Below are 25,407 nucleotides of genomic sequence, written 5' to 3'. Positions count from 1 at the left end.
TAAATAGAGTTACAAGTGTTGTGACAAAGTGGAAACGCTCCCAATGTATATTGCTCAAAAAACACCCTCAACTCTTAAAAAAGACAAATTGCACAAGTAAGAAACCAGGGCACAAAGTGTATATAGGTGGAACATGCCAGAAGAAATAAAAACTTTACTGTATTTATTATTATTTTTAAGTAGGCTCCAGGCCCAACATGGGGCTTGAACTCATGACCCTGAGATCAAGAGTGGAGTTGGATGCTTTACCCAAAGAACCAGCAAGGTGCCCCAAGAAAATCAAAATTATATAGGTGAGGTGTTTTTCAACCGTGAAGTTGGTGAGGATTAAAAGACGTGTAACTAGGGTCTTTGAGGATTTAGAGGCAAGAGCTCTTACATATTCTCTCAATGAGAATAAAAATGGAGACCACCTTGGAAAGGCTGATTTACAATAAGTTGCAAATGTCTTTATCCTTTGGACCATGAAATTCTGCTTCCAGCTATCTGTTTACGTCTAGGAATATTAAGGAAAGAAACAATAACGGGAAAATGTGAAAATTTAATTATAAGTTAAGTTCATCACAGAACTCTTTCTAGTGGTAAAGATTTTATTGGGAATAATTAAAAACATCCAGCCATGGAAGATAGATTAAAAAAACTGCCCTATCACCCTACTGTAATAGACCCTTTTCTGCCATTAAAAATAGTCTTGGCGGGGGCACCTGGATGGCTCAGTCGGTGAAGCAACTGGCTCTTGGTTTTGGCTCGGGTCATGATGTCAGGGCCATGGTATTGAGTGGGGAGCGGTGGGGGGGGAAGGGTAATGTGTGTGTGTGGGGGGGGGGGTCCACACTCAGCAGGGAGTCTGGTCAAGATTTCTCCCTCTGCCCTTTCCCCCCACGATGAACACGTGCATTCTCTCTTTCAAATCAATCAATCTTCAAAAAAAAAAAAAGTCATAGAAGATTATTTAAAGGGATGGAAATAACACTTATGACACTTTGTTAAAATGAAAATACAAAGCTGCAGAAACGTCGATCGCATTTTTACAAAAGTATAATAATTGCAGATATCGACGAGAGCTTGGAAGGAAAGGTTTCCAATGGGGACACGGTGGCTGGCATGGTTCTTCTATTTGTTTGCTTGTAGGCTCTCTATTTCGCAACAAAGAATTGTTTTTATAAAACTCTTATAGGGGCGCCTGGGTGGCTCAGTGGGTTAAGCCTCTGCCTTCGGCTCAGGTCACGGTCTCAGGGTCCTGGGATCGAGCCCCACGTCGGGCTCTCTGCTCAGCGGAGAGCCTGCTTCCCTTCCTCTCTCTCTCTGCCTGCCTCTCTGCCTACTTGTGATCTCTGTCAAATAACTAAATAAAATCTTTAAAAAAAAAAAAAAACTCTTATAAAGGTGGGGGGCAGCTCACTGCTCCCTTCCGGTGTATTCGATAAACTTCTATCTCCTTAAAAATCCAACAAGAACTTTAATAAAGGTAAAAAAAAATTATTTTGAAAGATAATTATTTTGAAAGATAATTCTAATTTTCCAAGATTGCAGTTAGAGGTTGCTTCCTCTGTGAAGCCTTCTCCAGACCCTTGATGCAATAACTCATCCTTCCTTTCTCTGAGATGGAGACGTGCATGACCTTTTATCTTCAGATTAAAGAAAGCTCAGATGACTTTTAAGTCATCTCTCCACCCAAGTGGGGCTTGAACTCAAAACCCCGAGATCTACCGACTACGCCAGCCAGCCACCTCCAAAGAACTAAGCTTAAAGCAGCTTGGTCTTGACCGCTCGTCTGGGAGGAAGGGCGGGTGCTCCCTTCCACTGCGAGGGTCCTGCCTGCCCCCCAGGGTGGGCCCTGGGTGGAGGGAGGAGGGATGCACCTGGGAGTGGAGGAGCTGTACGCGGTCGCTGGCGTCCAGCAGCTCCTGCTCCGACAGCCTGCGGGTCCGCTCCGTCTGCTCCAAGGCCACCTTCATCTCCTCCAGCTCCTCCAGCAAGAGGCCATTCCTGCGCTCCACGATGGCTAGCTGCTCCTTGAGGTCCTCATTGCTCCTCAGGGCCTCATCCAGGTGCAGCTGGGAGTCCTGCGGGGACAGCCGGACGTGAGTGAGGCCGGAGTCCAGGACAGGGCCAGCGCCGGCCAGGTCCACGGGAGCCTGTGCTCACCTTGAGCTGACCCTGCACAGTGCGCAGGTGTTTCTGCGTCTCTGCCACCTGGCGGTTGGAATGGCCCAGCTGGATCTCCATCTCGTTGAGGTCTCCCTCCATCTTCTTCTTCAGCCTCATGGCGTCGTTCCGACTCCGGATCTCAGCGTCCAGCACGCTCTGCATGGCTTCTGCCGCTCGCTGGTTGTTTCTTTTCAGCTGCTCGATCTCTTCGTCCTTCTCAGTGACCCTGCGGTCAAGCTCGGATTTCACCTGGCTCAACTCCAGCTGGACACGCAAGATCTTGCTCTCTTCATGTTCCAAGGAGCCCTGATCGAAGCAGAGGAGTGATTGGGGGGAGGGGTAGGGGGTCATGGGCAGCCCCCCTTCTTGAATGGGTATCTTCCTTGCCAGTATGATAGAAAGAATATTATTCTACCCATTTTACAGATGAGTAGAGGTCAAACAATGTGGCCCCCAAATGTCCCTCCTCGTAATGAACCTGGGACTAAAGCTTTGTATCTGTTACAAAAACTTTGTGTCTGGAGAGGGACAGAGCACCTTTCTGAATTAGTAAAACCTTTATTGAGTGTGTCTTTTTTTTAAAGATTTTTAAAAATTTATTTATTTTTTAATAGAGAGAGATCACAAGTAGGCAGAGAGAGAGAGAGAGAGAGAAGCGGGCTCCCCACAGAGCAGAGAGCCCGATGTGGGTGGTGCTCTATCCCAGGACCCTGAGATCATGACCTGAGGTGAAGGCAGAGGCTTAACTCACTGACCCACCCAGGTGCCCGGATTTTTTTTTTTTTTTTTTTTAACAGGGACCATAACTCAGGAGCCACCCTATTGTCTAAAATGACAGAGTAATCGCTCACCCCTTATCCTGCATCATGCAAATTTCCCTAGAAACAGCTCCACCATCTGCCCTGCACTGGCCACACCGATTAGGGCCTCAGGACACTGGCCCTGTTTTGACTTTCCAGAAATCCCAGTGTCCATAGACTGCCTAGCGTGTGACCCTGTTCGAGCCGAGGAATTCTGAGCCAGCTCTCGGGATGCCTGCTGACTGAATTCTTGCTTCCCGAGAGGAAGACATCGAGGACATCACGAACGTGTTTATTTATTTTCAAAAGGGGAGATGTGGTGACCTAGAGGACACCCAGGAGATGAAACACGGCACAGCTGTTTCCCCAGGGATGGCTGGATGTTCTTCCCCGTGGAGCCTCGGCCCCTCTTGGCAGGAAGCAGCCCCAGAGGTCTGGTCTAGTCCCCCCACCTTTGGCATCCTGAGCACCCTCATGTCATGTCCCGGACACTTGCCTCCACCTCTTCTAGGGCGACCTGGAGGTCTGACTTTTCCTGCTCCACTTGCTTCTTGGTCTTTTCCACTTCCTGAAGGTTGTTGCCAGTTTCTGCAATCTGCTCGGTTAAGTCGGAAATCTCTTCTGCAAAGGACAGGCTTGATTTAGCGTGTTTGATCGGGCTCGCGTTGACAGCAGAGGCATTTTGCCTGGCAACCTGGGGACTGGTGATTCATTCCCATTTATGCAGGAGAGAGCGTGGTGGAACCCTTCGAGTGAGGTCCCGGCACGACCCAGGCGTGTTGCCCCACCTGAACCATGCTGAGGGAGGAGTGGCTAGAACGCTAAAAAGTCTTCACCAAGTATGTAAAATGGTCGCGACGAGAGCCGGGGGAGAAAATTCTGGAGACAATGTGTAGAATAGAGAATCATCGTCTTTTGGGACTAGAAGGGGCTTTCGGGGACATCGGGTCTGGTCTGATTTTGCAGACCAGGAGTCTGAAGTCCTAAGGGATTTGGCGGCACGCCCAAGGACACAAAGCCACGTCCAGACAGAATCCGTGCAGGATCTTGTTCTCTAAGAAGAGGTGAGCTCAGCAACTCCCTTCGCCCTTCATGTTCCAGAAGGACACTTGGTTATGACTGTGTCTGTGGCATAAGCAGGGCTGAGCTCCAGGGTCGATGGAGCAGATGGAAGGGTTCTGCAGGGTGGTGGGAAGCAGGAGGCAAGGTGGGGTGGGTACCGGTGCTCCCCCGGGGTGGGTGGGGGAGGCAGCTCACCTTGCAAGTTTTTATTCTCCCGCCTCAGCGTCTCTAACTGATCCACCACTTCCTCATAGGCATTCTGGAGCTTGAAGACTTCAGTACTAAGGGACCTGGATCCTTTCTGAGCAGCTTCCAACTCAGCCTGACTCTCGTCCAGTTTTTGCTTCCACTCTGCAAGGACCTGGGAGATGGCACAGGGACACGTAAACAGCAGGAAGGACCAGGGCACCTGGAAGAGCCCAGGAAAATGAGGTCTGTCTGTGAGCAACACTGAGGTTTTACCCTTCCATCCTGGGGACTTGAGAAACAGGGTGGGGCTCTGTCCTAGATCGCGGGCCCCAGACTGGGATGCTATCACGGGCCTTCCGCGGCATCTCAGAGTAATCTGAATTAGCTTGAACTAAAAATCCACTTTGGAGGGACTGTCAGGAACGCAAAGAGACACTACAAAGCCCAGCCTCCCACACGCCATGACTTGATGCTCGGCGGACCTCCCAGGTGGGCGTGTGTCTCTCTGGGGTGTGGCTCTCTGGGGGCCAGACCTTATCGAAGTCCCTCTGCTTCCTGTCCAGGAGGACGCGGGCCGTGTTGGTGCGTTCCAAGTCAAGCATCAGTTCATCCACTTCCCCCTGGAGCCTCTGCTTGGTTTTCTCCAAGGAGGCACACTTGGAGCTCACTGCCTCTGTGTTTTCCTCTGCTTCCTGGAGCCTCTGGGCCAGTTTTTTCCTAAAAGAACCATTTTTTGGGGGGGTTGGGGACGACAAAGGTGAACTATTTCAGAATCTCAGAACTGTCCGTCGATTCGGGGCTAGAACTGGGGAAGACCAAGACATAGCATGGGACGTGTGGATAACCTATCCACCTGGATAACCACCTGAAGAAGCCCAAAGAGCTTGGCGGCAAAGCAGATCACCAAGAAGCCACAAGGGAACCAAGTGGAAAGGACAGTCCCAGGGGAAGAACAGGGACACCCTATCTGAATGCTTAACAAAAACTCAAAGGGCTGGGGAGGAAGAGACACTCTCTCAAGGCAGGAAGAGTTCTCTGTCCCCTCACTCATGTCCTGAGGTCACCGCTTCTGCTGTCGCTGGTGAGCCCCATACTTGGCCTCCTCCAGCTCCTCCGTGCGCTGGATGGCGTCCGTCTCGTATTTGGTCCTCCACTGGGCCACCTCGCTGTTGGCCTTGGACAGAGCCCTCTGCAGCTCGGCCTTGCCCTCCTGCTCCTCCTCATACTGTTCCCGCAGCAGGTCACAGTCGTGGCGGGAGGACTGCAGGGCGTGGGCCAGGGCATTCTTGGCCTGCGGGAGGAGGGTGGTGACAGATTGCAAAGACTTTTGGCCATACTCCAAGCTAAGGTATTTTCCTCTAAACCAGCATCTCCCAACGTGAGCTGTTCCTGAGCTGCCTTCACAAACTTAGCCATGTCTGCATATGTCCTGTTTATTTCATTTTTGTCACGTTGGCTCCCTGATTGTATTTAAATAAAAGTGAACTATTAAACTATAAATAGAAAAGCACTAACATGTGCCACACACAGAAGGGAACTCTTAAGAATAAATGCAACGTGGGTAAAGCAATATTATTGATCGCTTTCCAGCCAGGTACTTGCTGTGTGCCTCCGTACCTGAAGCCTGCTCTCTCTACACCTTAATAAGGAAAATGAGCATATGCTAGAGAGATGTAACCACATTGAGCTCTTTTCCTTATGCAAGGAGAAGAATTGAAACAGACTTAGGAAGGGAATCATTTTCTTGTTACTTGATGCAATGCTATGGAAAGCTGTCGCCTTGAAGAAAACCCAAAAAAGTATTGTTTGATGTCACCAGAGGCTATGTCCCCATGCAGGGGGACTCTGATGTGAGCTGTTCTGTTTCTGTGCCTCTGTTACCTCTTCTGGGCAGGGAAGAACATGCCCAGAGGCCTCCTTTGCTCAATCCTGTCTGGTGAAGAGGACAATTTAGCTCTCATCTTGATGGTCCAAAACAAAACTCTTTCTTTTCCTTTTTTTTTTTTTTTTTTTAAGATTTTAAGTAATCTCTACACCCAAGGCGCTTGAACTCACAACCCTGAGATCAAGAGTCTCGACCGAGCCAGCCAGGCCCCCTACAAAACACTTTCTGAGGCCACCATTTAGGAATGTCATTTGGGTGGACTCCTGGATTCCCATTCTCATGCTTGAACATCATAGACAGCACTTATTAGGCACCTGCAGTGTGCATTGTAGCTACTGTTTGGTGCTAGGGAAAAATTATTCTTGCCTAGGAGGAATTTACAGATCTGCGGGGAGAAGGGCGTGATGAACATGAAGACCTAGATATGGAAGTCAAGAACGTGATGAGGAGATTCATGTTCATGCATATGTCCCAAGTGTGTCCCCAGAGCCGTGCAGTCTTTTGGGAGGGGGAGAACTTAAAATCAGGTGTTGCAGCAGGTGACGCATGAATGATGAGGAAGAATGAAGAGGGCATCTCAGTGGGGCTGGGCTGAATGGCTGAGCAGAGTGAGAGAACAGAGGCAGAGATGGGTCGAGCAGGTGCAGTGTGTGTGGGGGAGGGGAAGGTCGGGAAGGGATACCCTGGCTGGTGAGGGTGTTTATCAGACCACGCTATGTGGGGCAAAGGAGCCCAGAGGATGGAGCACCTTGGCTCTGAAGGAGATCCAACACCAAAGTCCTGTGCCCTCAAAGATCAGGTTCCTACCCTCCCACACAGCAGAGAGGAAAAGTAGCAGACTTCATGCTGTAGGGCTGCCTCCAACCTGTTTTCGTGGCTTCTCAGGTTCTCACTCTGCCATTCTAGAAAGAGGCATTCTTACCTTGGTTTCTTCTTCCAGTTGCCTCTTCAGCTCCTCCAGCTGCTGGGTGAGGGCCTGCTTGCCTTTGGTTAGCTGTGAGATCAGAGACTCCTTCTCTTCCAGTTGGTGGCTCAGTTCTCCTACCACACAGAAGCATGAGTGTTGCTGAACATTGTTGACCCATGGTTTGTAGTTTCCGGAACCCAGCCCCTCAATCCTTACCATTTTGGGTCTGCAGTCTTGCCTTCTGCATGTTCAGATCATGGATTAACTGTGTCTGTTGGTCATCCTTGGCTTTGATCTCATTAAATTGGTCTTCCACAGTCCGGCACATTCTTTCCATGTTACTCTTAAAAAAAAAAAAAAAAAAGTCAACATGAATGGAAAAATTGGGTTTCTGGTGTCCAGAACTGGGTCTGAACTGGGAAGTTGGGTTAGTTTAGCTTCTTGTCAGGTAAAATAAAAATAAGAATGCAGAACACATACACGTCGGTTTAAAAAATTACCATCACTTCGGATTTGCTTTAGTTTTATCTGTGATGACTGCTTAGTCACCAGTTGGTTGGAGCAACAGCTTTAGGTAGATAAATATTGATTGGTTTGTAAAACAAAAACAAAAACAAACAAACAAACAAACAAAAACAACCTTTGAGGGGAACCCTCCTACACTGTTGGTGGGAATGCAAGCTGGTGCAACCACTCTGGAAAACAGCATGGAGGTTCCCCAAAATGTTGAAAATAGAACTACCCTATGACCCAGCAATTGCACTGCTGGGTATTTACCCTAAAGATACAAACGTAGTGATCCGAAGGGGCACGTGCACCCGAATGTTTATAGCAGCAATGTCTACAATAGCCAAACTATGGAAAGAACCTAGATGTCCATCTACAGACGAATGGATAAAGAAGAAGTGGTATATATACACAATGGAATACTATGCAGCCATCAAAAGAAATGAAATCTTGCCATTTGCGACGACGTGGATGGAACTAGAGGGTATCATGCTTAGCGAAATAAGTCAATCGGAGAAAGACAACTATCATATGATCTCCCTGATATGAGGGAGAGGAGATGCAACATGGGGGGTTGAGGGGGTAGGAGAAGAGTAAATGAAACAAGATGGGATTGGGAGGGAGACAAACCATAAGTGACTCTTAATCTCACAAAACAAACTGAGGGTTGATGGGGGGAGGGGGTTGGGAGAGGGGGTGGGGTTATGGATATCGGGGAGGGTATGTGCTATGGTGAGTGTTGTGAAGTGTGTAAACCTGGCGATTCGCAGACCTGTACCCCTGGGGATAAAAATATATGTTTATAAAGCTGTAAAAAAAAAAAAAAAAAGGAAAAAAGAAAGGATGAATACCCAAGTTTTGTAGCAACATGGACGGGACTGGAAGAGATTATGCTGAGTGAAATAAGTCAAGCAGAGAGAGTCAATTATCATATGGTTTCACTTATTTGTGAAGCATAACAAATAGCATGGAGGACAAGGGGAGATGGAGAGGAGAAGGGAGTTGAGGGAAATTGGAAGGGGAGGTGAACCATGAGAGACTATGGACTCTGAAAAACGATCTGAGAATTTTGAAGGGGTGGGGGTTGGGAGGTTGGGGGCACCAGGTGGTGGGTATTGTAGAGGGCACGGATTGCATGGAGCACTGGGTGTGGTGCAAAAATAATGAATACTGTTATGCTGAAAAAATAAAAAATTAAAAATAAAATAAAATAAAAAAAAATGTGAAAAAAAAAAAACAACCTTTGAGAACATGCTACTCCAAGGAACTCCAGGATCCTCTTGTAACATAAGTAATTCTGTTGCCATGTGAGTAATATTATCTTCTGATTTATTTGTTTGCAAGCAGTATATTCAGGGGACACTGTTGCACATTTCATTTGATTATACAAAAGATTCCTTATGGGGGAGGTGGCACGGAGGGATTCACTCCCCAGCCTCTAGTTTGGCCCCTGTTTTCGTGGAGTTTATTTCAAAACCTTGCATATATTGTAGATGTCCTCCTCCTACCTCATATAACATAAAATAAATATGTTGAGCACATATTTTTCCTCAGACTAGGAAGTATAAGATGGTAGCAGAAGAGGCAAAGATATTAGATTCAAAGGAAGGTCTCAAGGGGCTTTGGATATCTTTGAGAAAATGACAAATGAACATACAATAATTTTATCTAGGGCATTTGACAAAGAGACAGCAAATCACAAGGCAAAAAATCAAAGGATACAACAACTTAAAAAATAAAGCAATATAAGGTACTTCTTCCACTGCATTCTAAAATTGAGAACAGAGAGCATGAAGTGATGGAGGAAGGGAGGTGGCAAGGAGGTGCTGTCATCTCTTCTAACCCAGACAACCCTGCAACCTGGACTAGGGGTGATGGGGGGAGAGAGACAAAGACAGAGACAGAGAATACATACAGACCTAACTCCTTAGAGGGAAGAAAAAGCCAAGAAGGACTGAAAAACAGGAAGCAAGCAAGAGAGAAAAAGGAGTTGTAGTCAGGCACTGAGGAAGAAATCAAGAGGAAAGCGTGGGTGTGTGAGTCCAGATCCTAAACAAGGACAGCAAGAGGCTCCACAAATCTACAAGCATATCATCCCTGAGGAAGCCTTTGCCTTGAAGTCATACACAGGGGTGGGTTTACCAGTAAACTGGTGTGGTTGAGCATGACCTTTACTTGCATGGGCCCTAGACCATGCAAGTAGCTGTAGAAGGTTCCAGGTGGGGAAGGAAAGCTACTTGCAAGCAGAATATATTTCTAGGGAGACCTTTCTGGCAAATGGTCTGTGTCTCCAGGGTGCCAATAATTTGTGACTTCTTTCTCTCACTCTAAATGACTACTTTCGTGCCTACTTTTGTATGTATAATTTTGTATACATTTTCTTAAAGAGTTCTTCCCCTCCTGAATTTTACATGCTTTGAGTGTAACAAAACTTGGATCTAACTCTGTTCTCATGCATAAGTTCTCATTAGTTATGCCTCCCAGGGATGGATACCGTGGGTCAAGGAGGGGGCATACCTAACCATACCCAGCAAGGCCCTTTGGTGCAATCCATCCATAGGTTTAGTTCTAGAAAATGCCAGATGGTTTGGAAGATTCTGAAAGCTTTCTGAAATTCTGGAAGGATGATGAGACCTCAAGTCATAGTTGGTCACTGAGTCAAGCTCCAACGACAGGAATGGATTTAGGGGCACTGGGAGCAGGCAGAAGGCGGGAGAGACTTGCAGTTTGGAACAGGCAGTGAGTTCGGGGGCATCGAATTACATCTGCTTCCTGGGCTGCCTCGCATTTGCTAAGAGTAGGGGTCAGTTACCTTTGACTTGGAGACTGTCTCAATGTTGCCGGCCATGTCATCGATCTCCATCTTGAGCTCGCTCTTCTCCTTCTCCAGCTTCTGCTTGACCCTCTGCAGGTTGTCTATCTGCTCCCCGAGCTCGGCCACGCTGTCGGCGTGCTTCTTCCGAAGAGTGGCCGTGGTGGCTTCATGCTGCAGGGTGGCCTCCTCCAGGTCCCGGCGAAGTTTCTGGAACTCAGCCTCACGCTTCTTGTTCATCTCGATCTGGGCAGACATGGCCCCACTGGCTTCCTCCAGGCGCTCGCTGATCTCCTCCAGTTCCCGGGAGAGGTCAGAGCGCTGCTTCTCTGTTTTGGCCCGGAAGGCCCGCTCTGCCTCGATTTCCTCCTCCAACTCTTCTGTGCGGGCCTGAAAGGGTCACTACATCAGGAATGTTGGTGGTGGGGAGAGGGAGCAGCCCACTTTGGGCAGGGCGGGTGGTGACGGACCCGTGGGTAGGCACCACAAAAAAAAGACTACATGATAACATTAAGTTAATGAGGAATACGGTTGGAAACATTCTAAAGGTCCCTCAGTAGGGGATGGTCAAATCCACCACGATGGAAACATGTTCCGGAAGTTCATAAAGTCTTTAGAATTGACCCATGTCTACGGTCTACCATGGACAGCTCTGTAGGATGCATTGCTACATGAAAGTGGCAAGTTGTAGAACCATAGTCTCTGTGTTATCATATTTAAGCTAAAAAATATAAAGTATATAGAATATAAAATACACATAGACTTAATGAACATATTTACATGCATAAATAAATATACATGTACAGATACATAATACATGTTTGCACTTACGTTCTTGTTCCTTCATGTTTTAATACATACGTGCATATATATACACGTATGTGTGTATCATGTATCTATCTCCCTTAGATAATTTCTTCAAGACTTTCTTTATAAAGATTTCAGTTTTAAGTAATCTGTACACCCAACATGGGGCTCGAACTCACAACCCTAAGACCAAGAGTTGCACTTTCCACTGCCTGAGCCAGCCAGCTCCCCCTCTTTGGGTCCTTAATGCATACATAAACCCATAGCAAGGGAGCCAGTAGTATACACAATCCACCAGAAAGTGAGAGCGACTTCTGAGAAGGGACGGTTATGGATGGTGATCAACGCACCCTTACCAGTCATATTTGGCCTTATTGGTAACCCCATAATATTCCCAAAGAAATCTGTGTATGTGCTACTGGCAAGATAAAAATGTTAATTTCAGAAAAATCAAGGGAAGGACAAAACATTGCCTCCAGCTCTGAGGATAGGAAGAAAATAAGCAGCCAAAGCAACAAAAGTAAGGGCAAAAACAAGGGCAGGAGGGACCCTTGCAAAGGGTTTTCAGGGTTGGGAAGGTTTAAAACTTCTACCTGCAGTTCTTTAATCTTTTTTTGTAATTGTAAGCTGTGGGCTTGCTCCTCTTCAATCTTGGTTTGTAACTGACTGATTTCAAACTCCTTCCTGCAAATAGATACATAGTTATACAGTTAAAAGAACAACAAGTGAAATACAAGGCTTTTAAAGGGGGTAAGTTGGCACTCGGGCTTAAACACAGAGATCAAACACTGAGATAGCTACTTCTTCAATTTCTCTTCCACTTGCTGCTTGTCGTTTTCTAGATCCATAATGAATTCCTGGGACATTTTCAGGTCCCCTTCCAGCTTCCTCTTTACTCTCTCCAGGTCTGCCCGCAGTTTTTTCTCCTGTTCCAAGGAGCCTTCAAGCTGTGGAGACACAGGCACAAAGGTTGGAGCTCACCCCCTGGCCAGCATAGCCGCACCGGCGCCGATGGCTTCCGAGAGCTCCCGTGGGGTATGACCACTGGCGTCTGGCCCCAGGACGGAGCAAGATTCCCCATGTCTCCACTCTTCCCTCCTGCACCAAAGGCTACCCTGTATCTCTTGGAAGCATTCTGGTGCCTCTTTTGGCTGATTCTCACTTGACCTGTTCCTTCCCTGTAGAATCATGGTGACCCTAAGTGCATGCTTGTGCCCAGAAGGGAAGAAGCAGGGCGTCCATGGATGGGCTCTGCTGTAGCCAGGCCAGGGAAGGTCTAGATTGCACAGCCGTACTCCTCCCAGAGGTAGCATAGTGCTCGCCTGCTCTGGCCTCAGGAAAACATGCAATCTGGACAAGTTCTAGACACGGTCGTGAGTAAGCCTGCAAACGTCAGGCTTGGCTCTTGTACCAAGAGCCTATATGCAACTGATGAATCACTACCGTCAACCTCAGAAACTAAAAATAAAACAAAACAAAAAATAGTAACATGATGGGAGGAAATGGTAATTGTTATGGGCACAAATAGGACTCCTATTTAACAATGTTAAAATCACTCAATTTTAACAATGTTAGAACAAGACTGGAACTTTGTGAACCCAAGGACCTGAGAGGGGATGTTAATTATGATGATGTTAATTACCATGACGATAATGAGGGGTATAGTAGCAGCTAATGTTTTACTGAACACACTCTACCTAATGTTTTACTGAACACACTCTACGTGCTATTTCTTCCTTCCTTCTTTTTTTTTTTTTTTTAAGATTTATTTATTGAGAGAAAGCAGGAGTGGGGGGCCGGGGAGAGGGAGAAGCAGGCTCCCTGCTGGTCAGGGAGCCCGATGCGGGACTCAATCCCAGTACCCTGGGATCATGACCTGAGCTGAAGGCAGATGTTTAAGGACTGAGCCCCCCGGTGCCCCCATGCTGAACTTTCCATGAAAACCCTCCGAGGTGAAGCGGGTCATATCCCCATTTCACGAGGTAGACACAGGGACAGCAAGACTTGTGTGGAGGGGGCTGAGGTCCAGACTCAGGGAATCTGCTCCAGAATTAGAAGTCAGACCCTCCCCCCACCCCATTTAACCCCAGCCTCTGCAAGCAACAGCCGCTGGGACCTGGGAGGAAAACATCCTTACATCATCGGTTTGCTGCTCTAGCTTGGCATTTATTTTGATGAGACCGTTGACTTTATCTTCCTCCACCTGAAGATCGTCTAGTGTTTGCTGATGGGCTTCCTGCAAGGACTTCTTCTCCTTGGTCAGTTTGGAGATGTTTTCCTCGAGGGCTGTCATTTCTTCGGAAAGATTCTTTACCTGGGAGAATAACCACACCCATGGTGTGCTCAGACAACTCAATCAGAAGCTACGGATTTTTATTTTCCCCTTTCCTTTTCGCTTTTTTTTTTTTGCCTTTTTGGCTACCGCGTCCCTACCTCCCTGGGAGGTGGTCACTGTGTGGGTTACATTATCCTGAAACTGGCAGCCTCCCAGCCCTTCGCTTCTTGGCTGGCTGGCCGCAGAGCCAGTTAGCATCATTCCTTCAGACACGAGTTTATGTCCTACAAGGGAGGGCTCTGAAATGCACATAGGAGGCTTTGGAAGGGCAACCCATCAGTCTCTCTCTATCATTATATATCCACAGGTGTCTGTTTCCCAGGTTGGGGGTTTAGAAAAAGGCTGGAAGAGTAAGGAAAGATACAACATGCTATACAAGAATGGTCCAGAATGGGAACCTGTGCCCTCAGGAAGCCGGGGTGGGGGGTGCCACACAGAAAGCTTTAAGGCATTAAATCGAACTTTGCTCTACGTATGCCTCTCTTCCAGATCAGAGGTTCTTAAATTCCCACCCCACGGGCTGAATCTGGCGGAGGACGTGTTTTCTGTATAGCTTCTGCATAAATTGTCAATATTGAAAAAGGCAGTGTAATGTCACACAAAATCTGGACTCCCAGCTGCTCCTGGAAAATCTAAGAGATTTGTTGGAGATTCGCATTCGCACCCGGAGCCACTGGTTCAGTGTTGCTGCCTTGGATGGAGCAGGGGCTCAACTCCTGGCAAGTCTCCACGCCTCCCTAATGTCCCTTTCCACCCCTCCCAGGTGTGGATCCCACACTCACTCTGGGTCACCTCCCACCAGGTCAACCCGATCCCTTGCTCTAACTCATTAGCAACCATTATTATGTGACTCAAGGGCTGTGATTTTCATGCATTTCTGCAAAGTGTAAGGATCCTTAATGTGACTGAGTACTTCCAGTGCTTTCCCGAAGGCTGCGTCAGTCTATAAGCTGCCAGCAACACATGAGGGTCCCTGTTTGCCCATGTCCCTGGCGGGGGGGGGGGGGGTGGCCCAGCTTCCTGCCCCCTTCACCACCTGCATCCCTCATCATCTACCTGGCCCCTGGAGGCTTTTTTTTTTTTTGCTCTTCCTGAGCCAAGTGCAAACAAGAATGAATAGGACACCACCCTCGTCGAGATCCCTTGCTTTGTGCAGGATGGGCTGGGGGCTGGAAGTTTGGGGTCCAACCAGCGAGGCAGGAGGAGGGTTGAGAAGAGCCTGCGGGGTAGAGAGACCAAGGCGGAGAAGGACGGGACTTGGTGGGACCTCACTGCCCGCCTGCTGGCTCCTGCCTCCGACTTCAGGCAACGTCTGCTCCTAAGAGGAAGTAAGGATGGTTCCAGAAGCCGGAGGAGTGGGGGACTCCCTGGTTTGCCCACCTTGTTCTCAGTGGCGTGCTTCTCCTTTTCCACTTTCGTCAGGGTCAGCTCAAGGTCGTCGATGTCCCTTTTGAGAGACGAGCATTTATCCTCCAGGTTCCTCTTCTTTGCCACAAGGTCGGAGTTCACCTCCTCTTCCTCCTCCAGCCTCTCGTTCAGCTCCTTGACTTTGGCTTCCAGTTGGATCTTGCTTTTGATGAGCCCCTCACAGCGCTCCTCCGCATCAATCAGGTTTTCTGTTTCCTGGAAGAACCAGAGGGTTGTGTTTCAGTCAGACTCTCAGCAAACCCTACTCGGGACGTGCTCTGCCCTCCAGAAGCCCACTATCTGTACCTGAGGTGAGGAATGGGTCACACGCACACACACTCATATGCGCACACACACATGCATGTGCACATACACTCATGTACACACGCCCACACACTTGTGCACACACGTGTACAGGTACAGACACGTGCACACAAACATACGCGCACACACGTGCACATTCACGTGCGCACACACATGCACACACATGTGCACACGCACATGCACACACACCACTTGTATATTATCCGTATACCTTTTTTTAACCACCAAGGACATCCACTTAATAGAAATTCACTTGAAATAATTCCAAACAACGGAGTCCATACAGTTCACGAAGCTTTTGCCCATTTGCCCAAATTCGGCCAGCCTGCCGTTTCACTTCCTCTCACCACCCGTCGAAAAATAACTCCTCTACCCAATGTTACCACAAGCTAACTAGTATTTTCAAAACATTACCACCTTTTAACTTCCAATGGAAAACGTGGTGTCTGCCCCGGGAGTCTTGCCTCCTTGAGCCACAGAACAGGAAGTTCAAAATAGGAAGAAAGGGATTAAGCTCGTAGATGTCCCAGAAGGCTCTGTAATGAGTCTCTCGGACAGGCAAAGATGAGGGGATTCTACTCTTTTATTTTCTTAAGATTTATTTATTTGACAGAGAGACAGGCAGAGAGGCAGGCAGAGATAGAGAGAGAGGGAAGCAGGCTCCCCACTGAGCGAGAGCCCGATGTGGGGCTCAATCCCAGGACCCTGGGACCATGACCTGAGCCGAAGGCAGAGGCTTAGCCCACTGAGCCACTCAGGCGCCCTGAGCTGAATCTACTCTTAAACCCAATCGGGCTACATCTTCTTGTACAAGAGTGTTGTAAAAACTGGACCCCCACTTTGAGATTATGGATAAGAATAAGCATTAGTGTTAACTGAATATGTACTACGTGCTCAGCATTTCACCTACATGGGCCCATTTGATTCTCTCGACAACCTCATGACGTGTGTGCTGTTACTGGGCCCATTTTACAGATGAGAAAATGGAGGTGCAGAAAGGCTAAGTAACTTGCCCGAGGCCACACAGCTATCAAGTGGAGGGTCTGGGATAGAAACCCAGCTATCCCCTTGCCCACTCGCCTTGGGAAAGTGCTCCAAGTGACTGTACTGTAGTGACCGGGTAAGTGAAAAGAAGAGGAGAAAATGCTTTGTATGCATAGCATTTGGGAGTTTATCAAAAAAAGGCAAATGATAAACACCTTAATTTGTGAATTGATCCAATGATGCTGCCAGAGTGTGATATGCTGGAAGCAGCTGCCTTTCCCCTATTTCCTTGATTAAAAACTGCAAAGCATTTTTATTTTTTTATTTTTTTTATTTTTTTTTATTTTTTCAGCATAACAGTATTGCAAAGCATTTTTAAGTATAATCATATTACCGATATTACCGAAACTTATATACGTATGTATAAAATGGTCCCTCCTTTGAATTGTTTTAGTGATTTACTTTAATGCTTATTTACATGATTTTTTTTTTAAGACCTGGGGCATGCCTGACAGGTTTTAATCGTGAGGACAGACCCAGTCCCCTCATACCCACAACAAAATAGGTCTCACTCCGCTGTGGAATTCAGAAGTGAGGGTGCAAAGAAATTCGCTTTGCAGACATGCTCCCAAGAACCTCCGCGATGGCGAAGCCGGGCGCTCGCCCTCCTGCAATGCTCCGTACGCCCACGAGGTGGCACCACTGGCCCTTACATCCACGCACCTGTTGGGGCCTCCGTGTTGCTCCTGGTTTCTATTCTCACCCGGCAGGTACTTACAGACTGGACCTGCAGCTGGAGGTCATTTTTTTCCTGCAGCAGGGACACCATCTTCTCCTCCAGCTCCTTCCGGCGAGCCTCCGATCTGGCCAGCTCCTCCTTGGCCCTCTCGAAGTCTTCCTTCATGGTGGCCATCTCTCGCTCGGCCTCCGCGCTCTTGAGGAGCGGCTTGATCTTGAAGAACAGGTTCATCCAGGGCCAGTGCTTGACGTTCATGAAGGCGCGGATGTTGTACTGGATGCAGAAGATGGAGTCCCTGCACGCCCCATCGGACCACGTTAATGAACCCCAGCAAGGACTCCTGTCTGCCCCTCCTGCCCTGGGGCCCAGGCCCTTCGCCCTTCCCTGTTGCATGGGCAGCCGAGCTCTGCAGCTCCGTGGGCCCTGGGGCTCGCTCTGCAGATGAGGGACAGAGGCAGCGGCATGCACAGAGGTGGAGGTGACAGAGGGCACGGGACCATTTGTGGACCCTGTCCCCCATCAGACTCCACCCCCACCACAGTACTGGAACGCAGTCCCTAAGATACCGATCACCAATGCTGGGAGCATCTTCCTCCCTACTCGCCTGAGTCTGTCTCCTGCATTTTATTTACGTATTTGACACAGAGGGAGAGCGACAGAGCACGAGCAGGCTCAGTGGCAGGGGGAGAGGCAGACTCCCCCTGAGCAGAAAGCCTACACGGGACTGGATCCCAGGACTCTGGGATCACGACCAGAGCTGAAGGCAGATGCCAACCGACTGAGCCCCCCAGGTGCCCGTCTCCCACATTTGAATGGCTGACTCTCCCCGTTTTGAAAGACCCCCTTGCCTTTGATTTCATGATTCCTGTCTTATGGTGTGCTCTGCCGTGTGGGCTCCCTCTTCCTGCTTACCTGGGCGGGTATGCCCGGGACCGTCTCCCCAACACTTGCTCTCCCAGAATTCGCCGTTTTTCCTGATTTCGACCATCGCCAATGTCCTAGAGACAACTGCCTTATCTCCCACTCTGTATTCTCTAGAGCTCACGTGTGCCTCAAAACTTGCTTCCCTTTCCCATAAACCGACTCCTGCCCAGGGCCCTTCTCCTCCCTGTTTCTGTGCTGGCTTCCATTCACCTCACCCAGCTAGATGCCCACAAGCTGTTCTCGACTAATGCATGATGGTGGCCCATGTGGCAATGCCAATGTCAGAGCCATATAGGCATCGGGGAATTGGGGAGAAGGGGCCTCCCCCCACAATTCCCCTCTCCCTGAAATTCCCGCATGTTACCAGTCATGAGGGTTGCTGGTGAATTACTGAAGGAGTAAGACTCTTCAGTGTCCTTGGACTCCTATGTCCTAGTTCAGGCCCTTGTCATCTACAAACCTGGTCCTCTCACTGCTCCCCGTAGGCACCTGCCATGCGGATGCCTGGCTCTGGCCTCATGAACAAGGAAGAAGGGAACTTGTGTTGGGTACCTCCCCTGAGTTCCTGGAGGGCAGGGTTCCTCTCTGTATGCCCAGCACCATGCAGGGTCCCCAAGCACGGACAGGCTGCTCAGCAGGTGCTGGGGTAAATGAATAAGCAAGGACATCGATGCCCCAAGACTAAAACCGGGAAGCAACTAGCAGCTGTGAAGTAGGGAGGGTAGGATAAGGAGGGGCGAGGGTCCACCTCACCTCCTCTCCATCATCTTCTTGAACTCCACCCGCATCAGGTATCCCCGGCACACGGCCTGTGTGCGTGTCATCAGGGTCACAAGCTTCTCGTCCCTCATCTCCTCCAGGAGTCCGAGAAGCCCAGCTTTGAAAAACACCTGCATCAGAGGAGAGACGAGCTCGGCCGTGTTCCAGCTGCTGTGCAACCCGGGGTCCTCCTGGGAGCCGGTTTCTGCCCAGCCCAGCCCTCAGCCTTCAGAGCCGTGGCCTGGGACGGGCCGTCCACTGGGCCCCACAGTGGCCTCTCCTGAGCTCATTCCATAGGACGTTCCTGGCCCCTCAAACCCCCATGGCCCAGTTCAGACAGAGCTCCCACACAGGAGGCAAGGATGAGCCCAGAAAGTACCCTCCGAGCTCCACTGCGCCCACATTGGGAGAAACTCGCAGACAGTTCCTCAGGGCCACCTACCCATGGCCCACTCCAGCTGACATTCTGAGTAAGCAAGGCCCCCTTCGGGGGGCCGTGAACCCCAGTCTGACCCTTTCCAGGAGGGAGAGTTCTGCGGTCAGGCCAGGATTTGAAGCTGGCCTCTGTCCCTCACTGTCCTTGTGACCTTGAGCACGTTTTTTGCCCTCTGGGAGCCTTTATTTCCCTTGCCCTCCCTGTAACCCCATGAGGTCAGGACTAGCCTTATGTCCCTCAGGTTATGGGGAGGACTGAATGCCAGGTGCACAGAAGGCGAGTCACAGGGCCAGATCTCCGTGTGCTCAATAAATGGTGGGCATTTTTCTGTCTGTTATTATCATTCCCTCCAAGTTCTCACTGTTCTGGAATCCTTGCTGTGTTCTCTCTCTTGGCTTTCTTGTCCCACATAAAAGAGCCTTTGCTCTGCTCTCTTAGGACCCTAGAACTTTCTATTGCTTTCTTCCAATGCTGGGATGGGGGTGGGGTCTGGCTTCCAATTAAACTTCTAGACACTTAAAAACCAACACGGGGACAGGATTCTCGGTCCCCAGACTCAGGCTCCTTCTGCGTGGGCTCCTGCGCAATGGGGCGGTCAGGTTGGCTGGACGGGGAGAGCGGTCCTTTCCTCCCACCAGCCGACAAGCAGCCCAGGGGCCATGGGTGATGCAGGGTGGAGGGGGAAGGTGTCCCAGCTCCGCGTGTTCTCACCTTGGTGTGCCCAAACCGATACTGTTCCCGGTCCACGTCGATGGAGCTCAGAAGCTTCTCAGAAGCATTTTTGCTGTCAATAAATTGTCCTTCGGGGATGGCGCTGGCATTGAGGATCCGGTATCTGCGGGGCAGTGGGGTGTGGGGAGCGTGGTTGGTCAGCCACCTGCTAGCAGCTGGGTGCTGTGGAGTTGGGGGGAGGGGCGTCTCGGGGGGAGAAGGGGGTCTGGCCCATAGAGCTGGGAGGGTGATCCCTCCGTGTAATTTCCTGAGGGCTGTACCCTGCTCTTTTCTGCTCCGGGGCCTCACCCTTGCCAGGGCCCAACTCATTCTGGGATGACCCATGTCCAGAAAGACCATGCCCTCCACTGAGGACACGTGGACTCTGGAGCGCCACCAGGGTTTTAGGGGCTAGAGTCTGCTATCAGTTGGCCAAGTACATAGGAAGCTGAGAAAACACCTTATCCTCCCTCCAATCTGGCTTCGGAAGCCGGGTCAGGCCTAACATCTACTTGGGCCGCTCTGCATTGGCTTGGCAGTGCTAGCTTGGAAGGTGGTTTCCGTCGAGGGACGACATTTTCTGAATGGATTCAATCCCCGAGAAAGGCCCCATAGCTAAGACAAGGCCTGCCCTATACCTAAGACCAGGCCTTCTAGAATCTTCTCCTGCTCCAGCCTTAGGAGGACATGGACTATCGTACAGCTAGTCTGGGAGAAGGGGTACACAGTTGGAGTTTTGTTTTCAGAGGAAGCAGTTATCTGCATAAAAGAACCTTGAAATCATCTGTGACACAGACCTGTGGTCCCCCTACTCCTGGAGGGTCCTCGCCCCTCCTCTACGCCAGACAAGGCCTGGAGTTCTGGGCCCAGATAGCAGTTGGGAGGAGAGAGCTGGTCTGGAGCAGCGGGACTCAACTGGGGACAACTGAACCCCCCCACCTACACTTCTCCCCCCCTGCCCGGGGGATATCTGACAATGTCTGGTGACATTTTTTTTTAAAGATTTTATTTATTTATTTGACAGAGAGAGATCACAAGTAGGCAGAGAGGCAGGCAGAGAGAGAGGGAAGCAGGCTTCCTGCCTAGCAGAGAGCCCGATGTGGGGCTCGAGCCCAGGACCCTGGGATCATGACCTGAGCCAAAGGCAGAGGCTTTAACCCACTGAGCCACCCAGGTGCCCCTGTCTGGTGACATTTTTTATTGTCCCAGTGGATGGGGTGTGGTTAGCTCCTGACACTGTAGGTAGAGACTGGGGATCCTGCTAAAATCCTACAACACACACGACAACCCCCATAAGAAAGGATTATCTAGTCTAGAAGGTGAGAAGCTCTGCTTTGAAGGCCCAGTTGAGGTGGAAGGTTGGGGCTGATGCTGGGACCAGTTTGGGCTGGCCTGGCCCTCACTTTGGGCATAGCTCATCCCCCCCGCTCCCAGCTAAAAAGAAGGCCCACAGAAACCCTGGGAAGCTGTGAACTCAGCAACCACTCAGCCCAAGGAGCCCTCAGAAGGAAAGAGATATGGGGACGCCTGAGTGGCTCAGTGGGTTAAGCATCTGCCTTCAGCTCAGGTCATCATCTTGGGGTCCCAGGATTGAGCCTCGTGTGGGGCTCCCTGCTCAGCGGGAGAGTCGACTTCTCCCTCTCCCTCTGCTACTCCCTCTTCTCATGCTCTCTTTCTCTCTAAAATAAATAAATAAAATCTTAAAAAAGAGAGAGAGAGATGCAAAGCCAGGTGACCTACCGCTGTTTGAAGTCTGCATAGAGGATCCGGCTGGGGAATCCTTTCCTGCAAATCCGGATGCCCTCGAGGACCCCATTGCAGCGTAGCTGGTGCATGACCAAGTAGTGGTCCATCACGCCTGGGGAGAGAAGTGGATGGCATGCACGAAATGTCACTTTAATCCTCGTCTTATAGCCCAGAAAGCTAAAGTACGCAGCTAAGGGCCCCATGGGCAGTAACAGGTGGAGAGTAATTGCATAGTCTACGCTCTCGAAACAGGTGTTTTAACTGCGGACTACTCAGATGCAGTGGTGTTCTTTGGGGGAAAGGAGTCACAGAGCTCTTGGAAAACCCTAGGAAAGTCACAGATCTGACATGCCTCTCTACGTACTTAACTATGAGGGATATGGACTTCAGAGTAGGGGTGCCGGATAAAACACAGGACGCCAAGGTGAACTTGAATTTCAGATAGGGGAAATCATTGTTTAGTGTTAAGTGTATCCCAGACACTGCATGGGTCATACCTACGCGAAGACATGTTTCATTGTTTATCTGAAATTCGAACTTAACAGAGCATCTATATTCGTATTTGCTAAATCTGGCCGTGTCACTTCACAGATGACACTGAGAGGAGGTAAACCCCACAACCCTCAGCTCAGGGAAACCCGCACAAACGCACGTAGAAGTTTGCACACGTTTTGGGGAGCCCTGTTCTGATGGATTCTCACTCACCGGGAGTCTTGGTCTCATTGGGAATCAGGCATCGCACAAAGTGAGGGTGAGTGCTCCTTAAATTGGTCATCAGTTTGTTCAGATTTTCCTGGGACGCAAATCAGAATGAGCACATTAACGTCAGCAAACGCCGTTTCATGGAGCACAAGAACAACCAAATGCAGAAGTTGCCAAAACACAAACCCTGAACACCGCCGACACGGTCTGGAAAGAGGAGCCTTTCTTCTTCCCACCCTTCTTGCTTCCCCCGGAGTCACCTGGAGACAGACACGGAGGGTGGGTCAGATTCAACCCTGAGCCCTCCCCCTGCTCCCCAGGGTTACTGAGATATTATTGACATAGAAATAACATTGCTTATCTTTCATGTTTGATACATGTCTATATTTTGAAATAGTCACGTTGTTGCCCATACCTGGTTAGGATTACTTTCCTTGTGATGAGAACTTTTAAGATCTACTCTCTTGGCAACTTTTAAATACGCAATTGCCGTACATTACATCCCAGAACTTATTTATCTTATAACTGGAAGTTGGTATCTTTTGACACTTTCATCCAATTCCCCCACCCCTCACCCCTTGCTTCCGGCAACCACAAAGTCCGATCTCTGTTTCCATGAGAGATAGGGTTTTTTTAGATTCCGCATATAAGTGAGATGGTACAGGATTTGTCTTTCTCCGTCTGGCTCATTTCCCTTAGCATCAGGTTCTCAAGGTCTATCCATGTTGTCACAAACCCAAGATTTTCTCTCTCTCTCTCTCTCTCTTTTTTTAATGGCTGAAAAGTATACCATGTTTTCTTTATCGATTCATCTGTTGATGGACACATAGGTTGTTTTCATGTCTTGGCTATTGTAAATAATGCTCCAATGAACACAGGGGTGTAGATAATTTCTTAAGGATGGTGATTTTGCTTCCTTCAGATATGGATTGCTAGATCATATGGTAATTTTATTTTTAATTTTTTGAGGACCCTCCATACTGTTTTCCACAGTTGGCTGCACCAACTTACATTCCCACCAATAGTGCACTAGGATTCTTTTTTTTTAGTGGTGGCCACGTCCTTCAAACCCCGAAATGGGACTTTTGGTTTTCTTTTGATGTCACAGAACTGAAGAGTTTTTGTTCTATTTTGTTTTTTAAGATTTATTTATTTATTTGAGAGAGACATCTGGGGAAGGGACAGAGGGAGAAGAAGAGAGAGAATCCCAAGGAGACTCTGCACTGAGCACAAAATCTGACAAGGGACTCGATCCCAGGACCCCAAGGTCATGACCTGCACACAAACCCACTGACGCTTAACCCACTGCTCCACCCAGGCCGCCCCTTCTAGTTTGTTTTTAAAATAATCTAATCATAGGACGAATGAGTACGTTGTCTATATTTTCACACTGAGAACATTAATTTTTTAAATTGATGCATTTAAGACAGTCCATCATCTTAAAACTGTTCTTTGGTGATTATTTTTAAAAATACAATGTGAATAAACTTAGCAAGTGATACTGGCTTGTGCAACCATTTTGGAAAACAGTCTGGAAGTCCCTGGAGAAACTGGATACAGAGTTACCATAAGACTCAGCGCGTTGAGGGCCTGTGGATATATACAAGAGAAATGACCTATGGATATATACAAGAGAATTGACACTATAAGCCAGCACAGAAACTTGTATACAAATGTTCATAGCAGCACGATCATCACTAGCCAGATATCCATCAACTCCCCAGTGGATAGACAAAATGTGTGTTTTCCACGCCCTGGAATATTACACATCTATAAAAGAAGTGTGTCCCAACACAGACAAATCCTGGGAACATTCTGCAACACAAAAGAAAGCCAGGTGCAAAGTGGTTCCATTTACCTGAAATGATCAGAATAGGCCAGCCAGCCACCCCATGTCAATCTTTAAAAGCTATTTAAAAATGTGATACTGTCTCTTTTGTCCCCTGGGAGTCCAGGGACTTCCTCTTAAGGGAGAGGAAGCATAAGAGAAAGAAAATTGGATAATCAGAGACAGACAAATAAATCCAGCTCCATCTGATGATCACAGCGGAATACTCGTTCTTCAAGGAGCAGCTCTGGGTCATAAGTAATGACGCAGAGCTTTGCACATAGTGGGGGTGGGGTGGGAGAATTTCACCTGTTTCTGCACCAGCGTAGTTGGAAAAAAGGAAGGACAGCAGCTTTAGGGATGACTTCTGGTACAGCCCGACCACGGTCTCGTTCAGGGGGTCCTTGTTCTTGTCCAGCCAGCCGGCAATGTTGTAGTCCACGGTGCCGGCATAGTGAACCAGAGAAAAGTGGGCCTCGGCCTTGCCTTTGGCAGGCTTGGGCTTCTGGAAGTTGTTGGACTTCCCCAGGTGCTGGTCATACAACTTGTTCTTGAAAGAGGTGTCTGTGGCCTTGGGGAACATGCACTCCTCTTCTAAGATGGAGAAGATGCCCATGGGCTGAAAGTAGGATGACAGACCATGACTCAGCATTTAATATCGCATCTCAATGACTCCATTGTCTGCAGGAGTCAAATACAACCTTTCTGGTGTTACCACTCGCTTAGGAGCACCGCGGGGCTGGGAGCTAGACATGGAGTAAGCGCTTAATGGATGCTTGTTGAACAAAAGAACATGGAAAGAAACTGTATGCATACAAATGTAGCTCACTTTTAGCAACAGGTTACCACCACCGTGCCCTCCAAAAAAGGAAAGTTACATACATAGACATAAAATAATATGAGTGATATTGAAACAATCATGTGCGGATTTCTTGGTAGCCACCTTAGGAAGAGAAACTCATTCCAATATCACCAGTGCTCCAAACGGTATGGGAATTTCTTTTTTTTTTTTTAAAGATTTTATTTATTTATTTATTTGAGAGAGGGTGAGAAAGAGCAAGAGCACGAGCAGGGGGAGCGGCAGGCAGAGGGAGAAGCAGACTCCCCGCTGAGCAGGAAGCCCAACGTGGGGCTCGATCCCAGGACCCTGAGATCATGACCTGAGCCGAAGGCAGAGGCTTAACCAATTGAGCCACCCAGGCACCCCCTCCTCGGCTGTTTTTATAGTAACATTATGCCAAGAACTCTACTGCTCTGTTGTCTGTCCTCTTAGGGTCTTTGGACAAGTTACAAAGGTATGAAAGGCCACTGTTCCTCCTGGGCTCCCGTTCACATTCCTGGGAGAACTGAGCCCTTGGATCTTAACCAACCATGTATCTGTTTAGGTGTCTG

At 48.8% G+C, this 25,407-nt stretch overlaps 1 protein-coding gene across 1 annotated transcript in view; it reads right to left on the bottom strand.

The window, feature by feature from the left end:
- The window catches only part of LOC125086742 (myosin-13), a 45,356-nt gene that overhangs the window by 5,328 nt on the left and 14,621 nt on the right, over nucleotides 1-25,407 (bottom strand). The window contains exons 14-33 of the mRNA XM_047706089.1: nucleotides 24,325-24,634; nucleotides 22,374-22,447; nucleotides 22,191-22,278; nucleotides 21,480-21,597; nucleotides 19,740-19,863; nucleotides 18,587-18,723; nucleotides 16,949-17,204; nucleotides 14,836-15,078; nucleotides 13,258-13,434; nucleotides 11,922-12,067; nucleotides 11,714-11,804; nucleotides 10,314-10,703; nucleotides 7,211-7,337; nucleotides 7,010-7,128; nucleotides 5,297-5,493; nucleotides 4,736-4,919; nucleotides 4,209-4,374; nucleotides 3,442-3,572; nucleotides 2,149-2,457; nucleotides 1,863-2,066 (exon numbers count right to left, since the gene is read on the bottom strand). Of these exons, the coding sequence (XP_047562045.1) occupies nucleotides 1,863-2,066; nucleotides 2,149-2,457; nucleotides 3,442-3,572; nucleotides 4,209-4,374; nucleotides 4,736-4,919; nucleotides 5,297-5,493; nucleotides 7,010-7,128; nucleotides 7,211-7,337; nucleotides 10,314-10,703; nucleotides 11,714-11,804; nucleotides 11,922-12,067; nucleotides 13,258-13,434; nucleotides 14,836-15,078; nucleotides 16,949-17,204; nucleotides 18,587-18,723; nucleotides 19,740-19,863; nucleotides 21,480-21,597; nucleotides 22,191-22,278; nucleotides 22,374-22,447; nucleotides 24,325-24,634 (3,591 nt within the window). The remainder of the gene's footprint in view (nucleotides 1-1,862; nucleotides 2,067-2,148; nucleotides 2,458-3,441; nucleotides 3,573-4,208; nucleotides 4,375-4,735; nucleotides 4,920-5,296; nucleotides 5,494-7,009; nucleotides 7,129-7,210; nucleotides 7,338-10,313; nucleotides 10,704-11,713; nucleotides 11,805-11,921; nucleotides 12,068-13,257; nucleotides 13,435-14,835; nucleotides 15,079-16,948; nucleotides 17,205-18,586; nucleotides 18,724-19,739; nucleotides 19,864-21,479; nucleotides 21,598-22,190; nucleotides 22,279-22,373; nucleotides 22,448-24,324; nucleotides 24,635-25,407) is intronic.

Source organism: Lutra lutra, chromosome 16 (genome assembly GCF_902655055.1).
Source record: "Lutra lutra chromosome 16, mLutLut1.2, whole genome shotgun sequence".
Lineage (NCBI taxonomy): Eukaryota > Metazoa > Chordata > Mammalia > Carnivora > Mustelidae > Lutra > Lutra lutra.
This window is presented reverse-complemented; position numbering and strand designations above follow the sequence as displayed.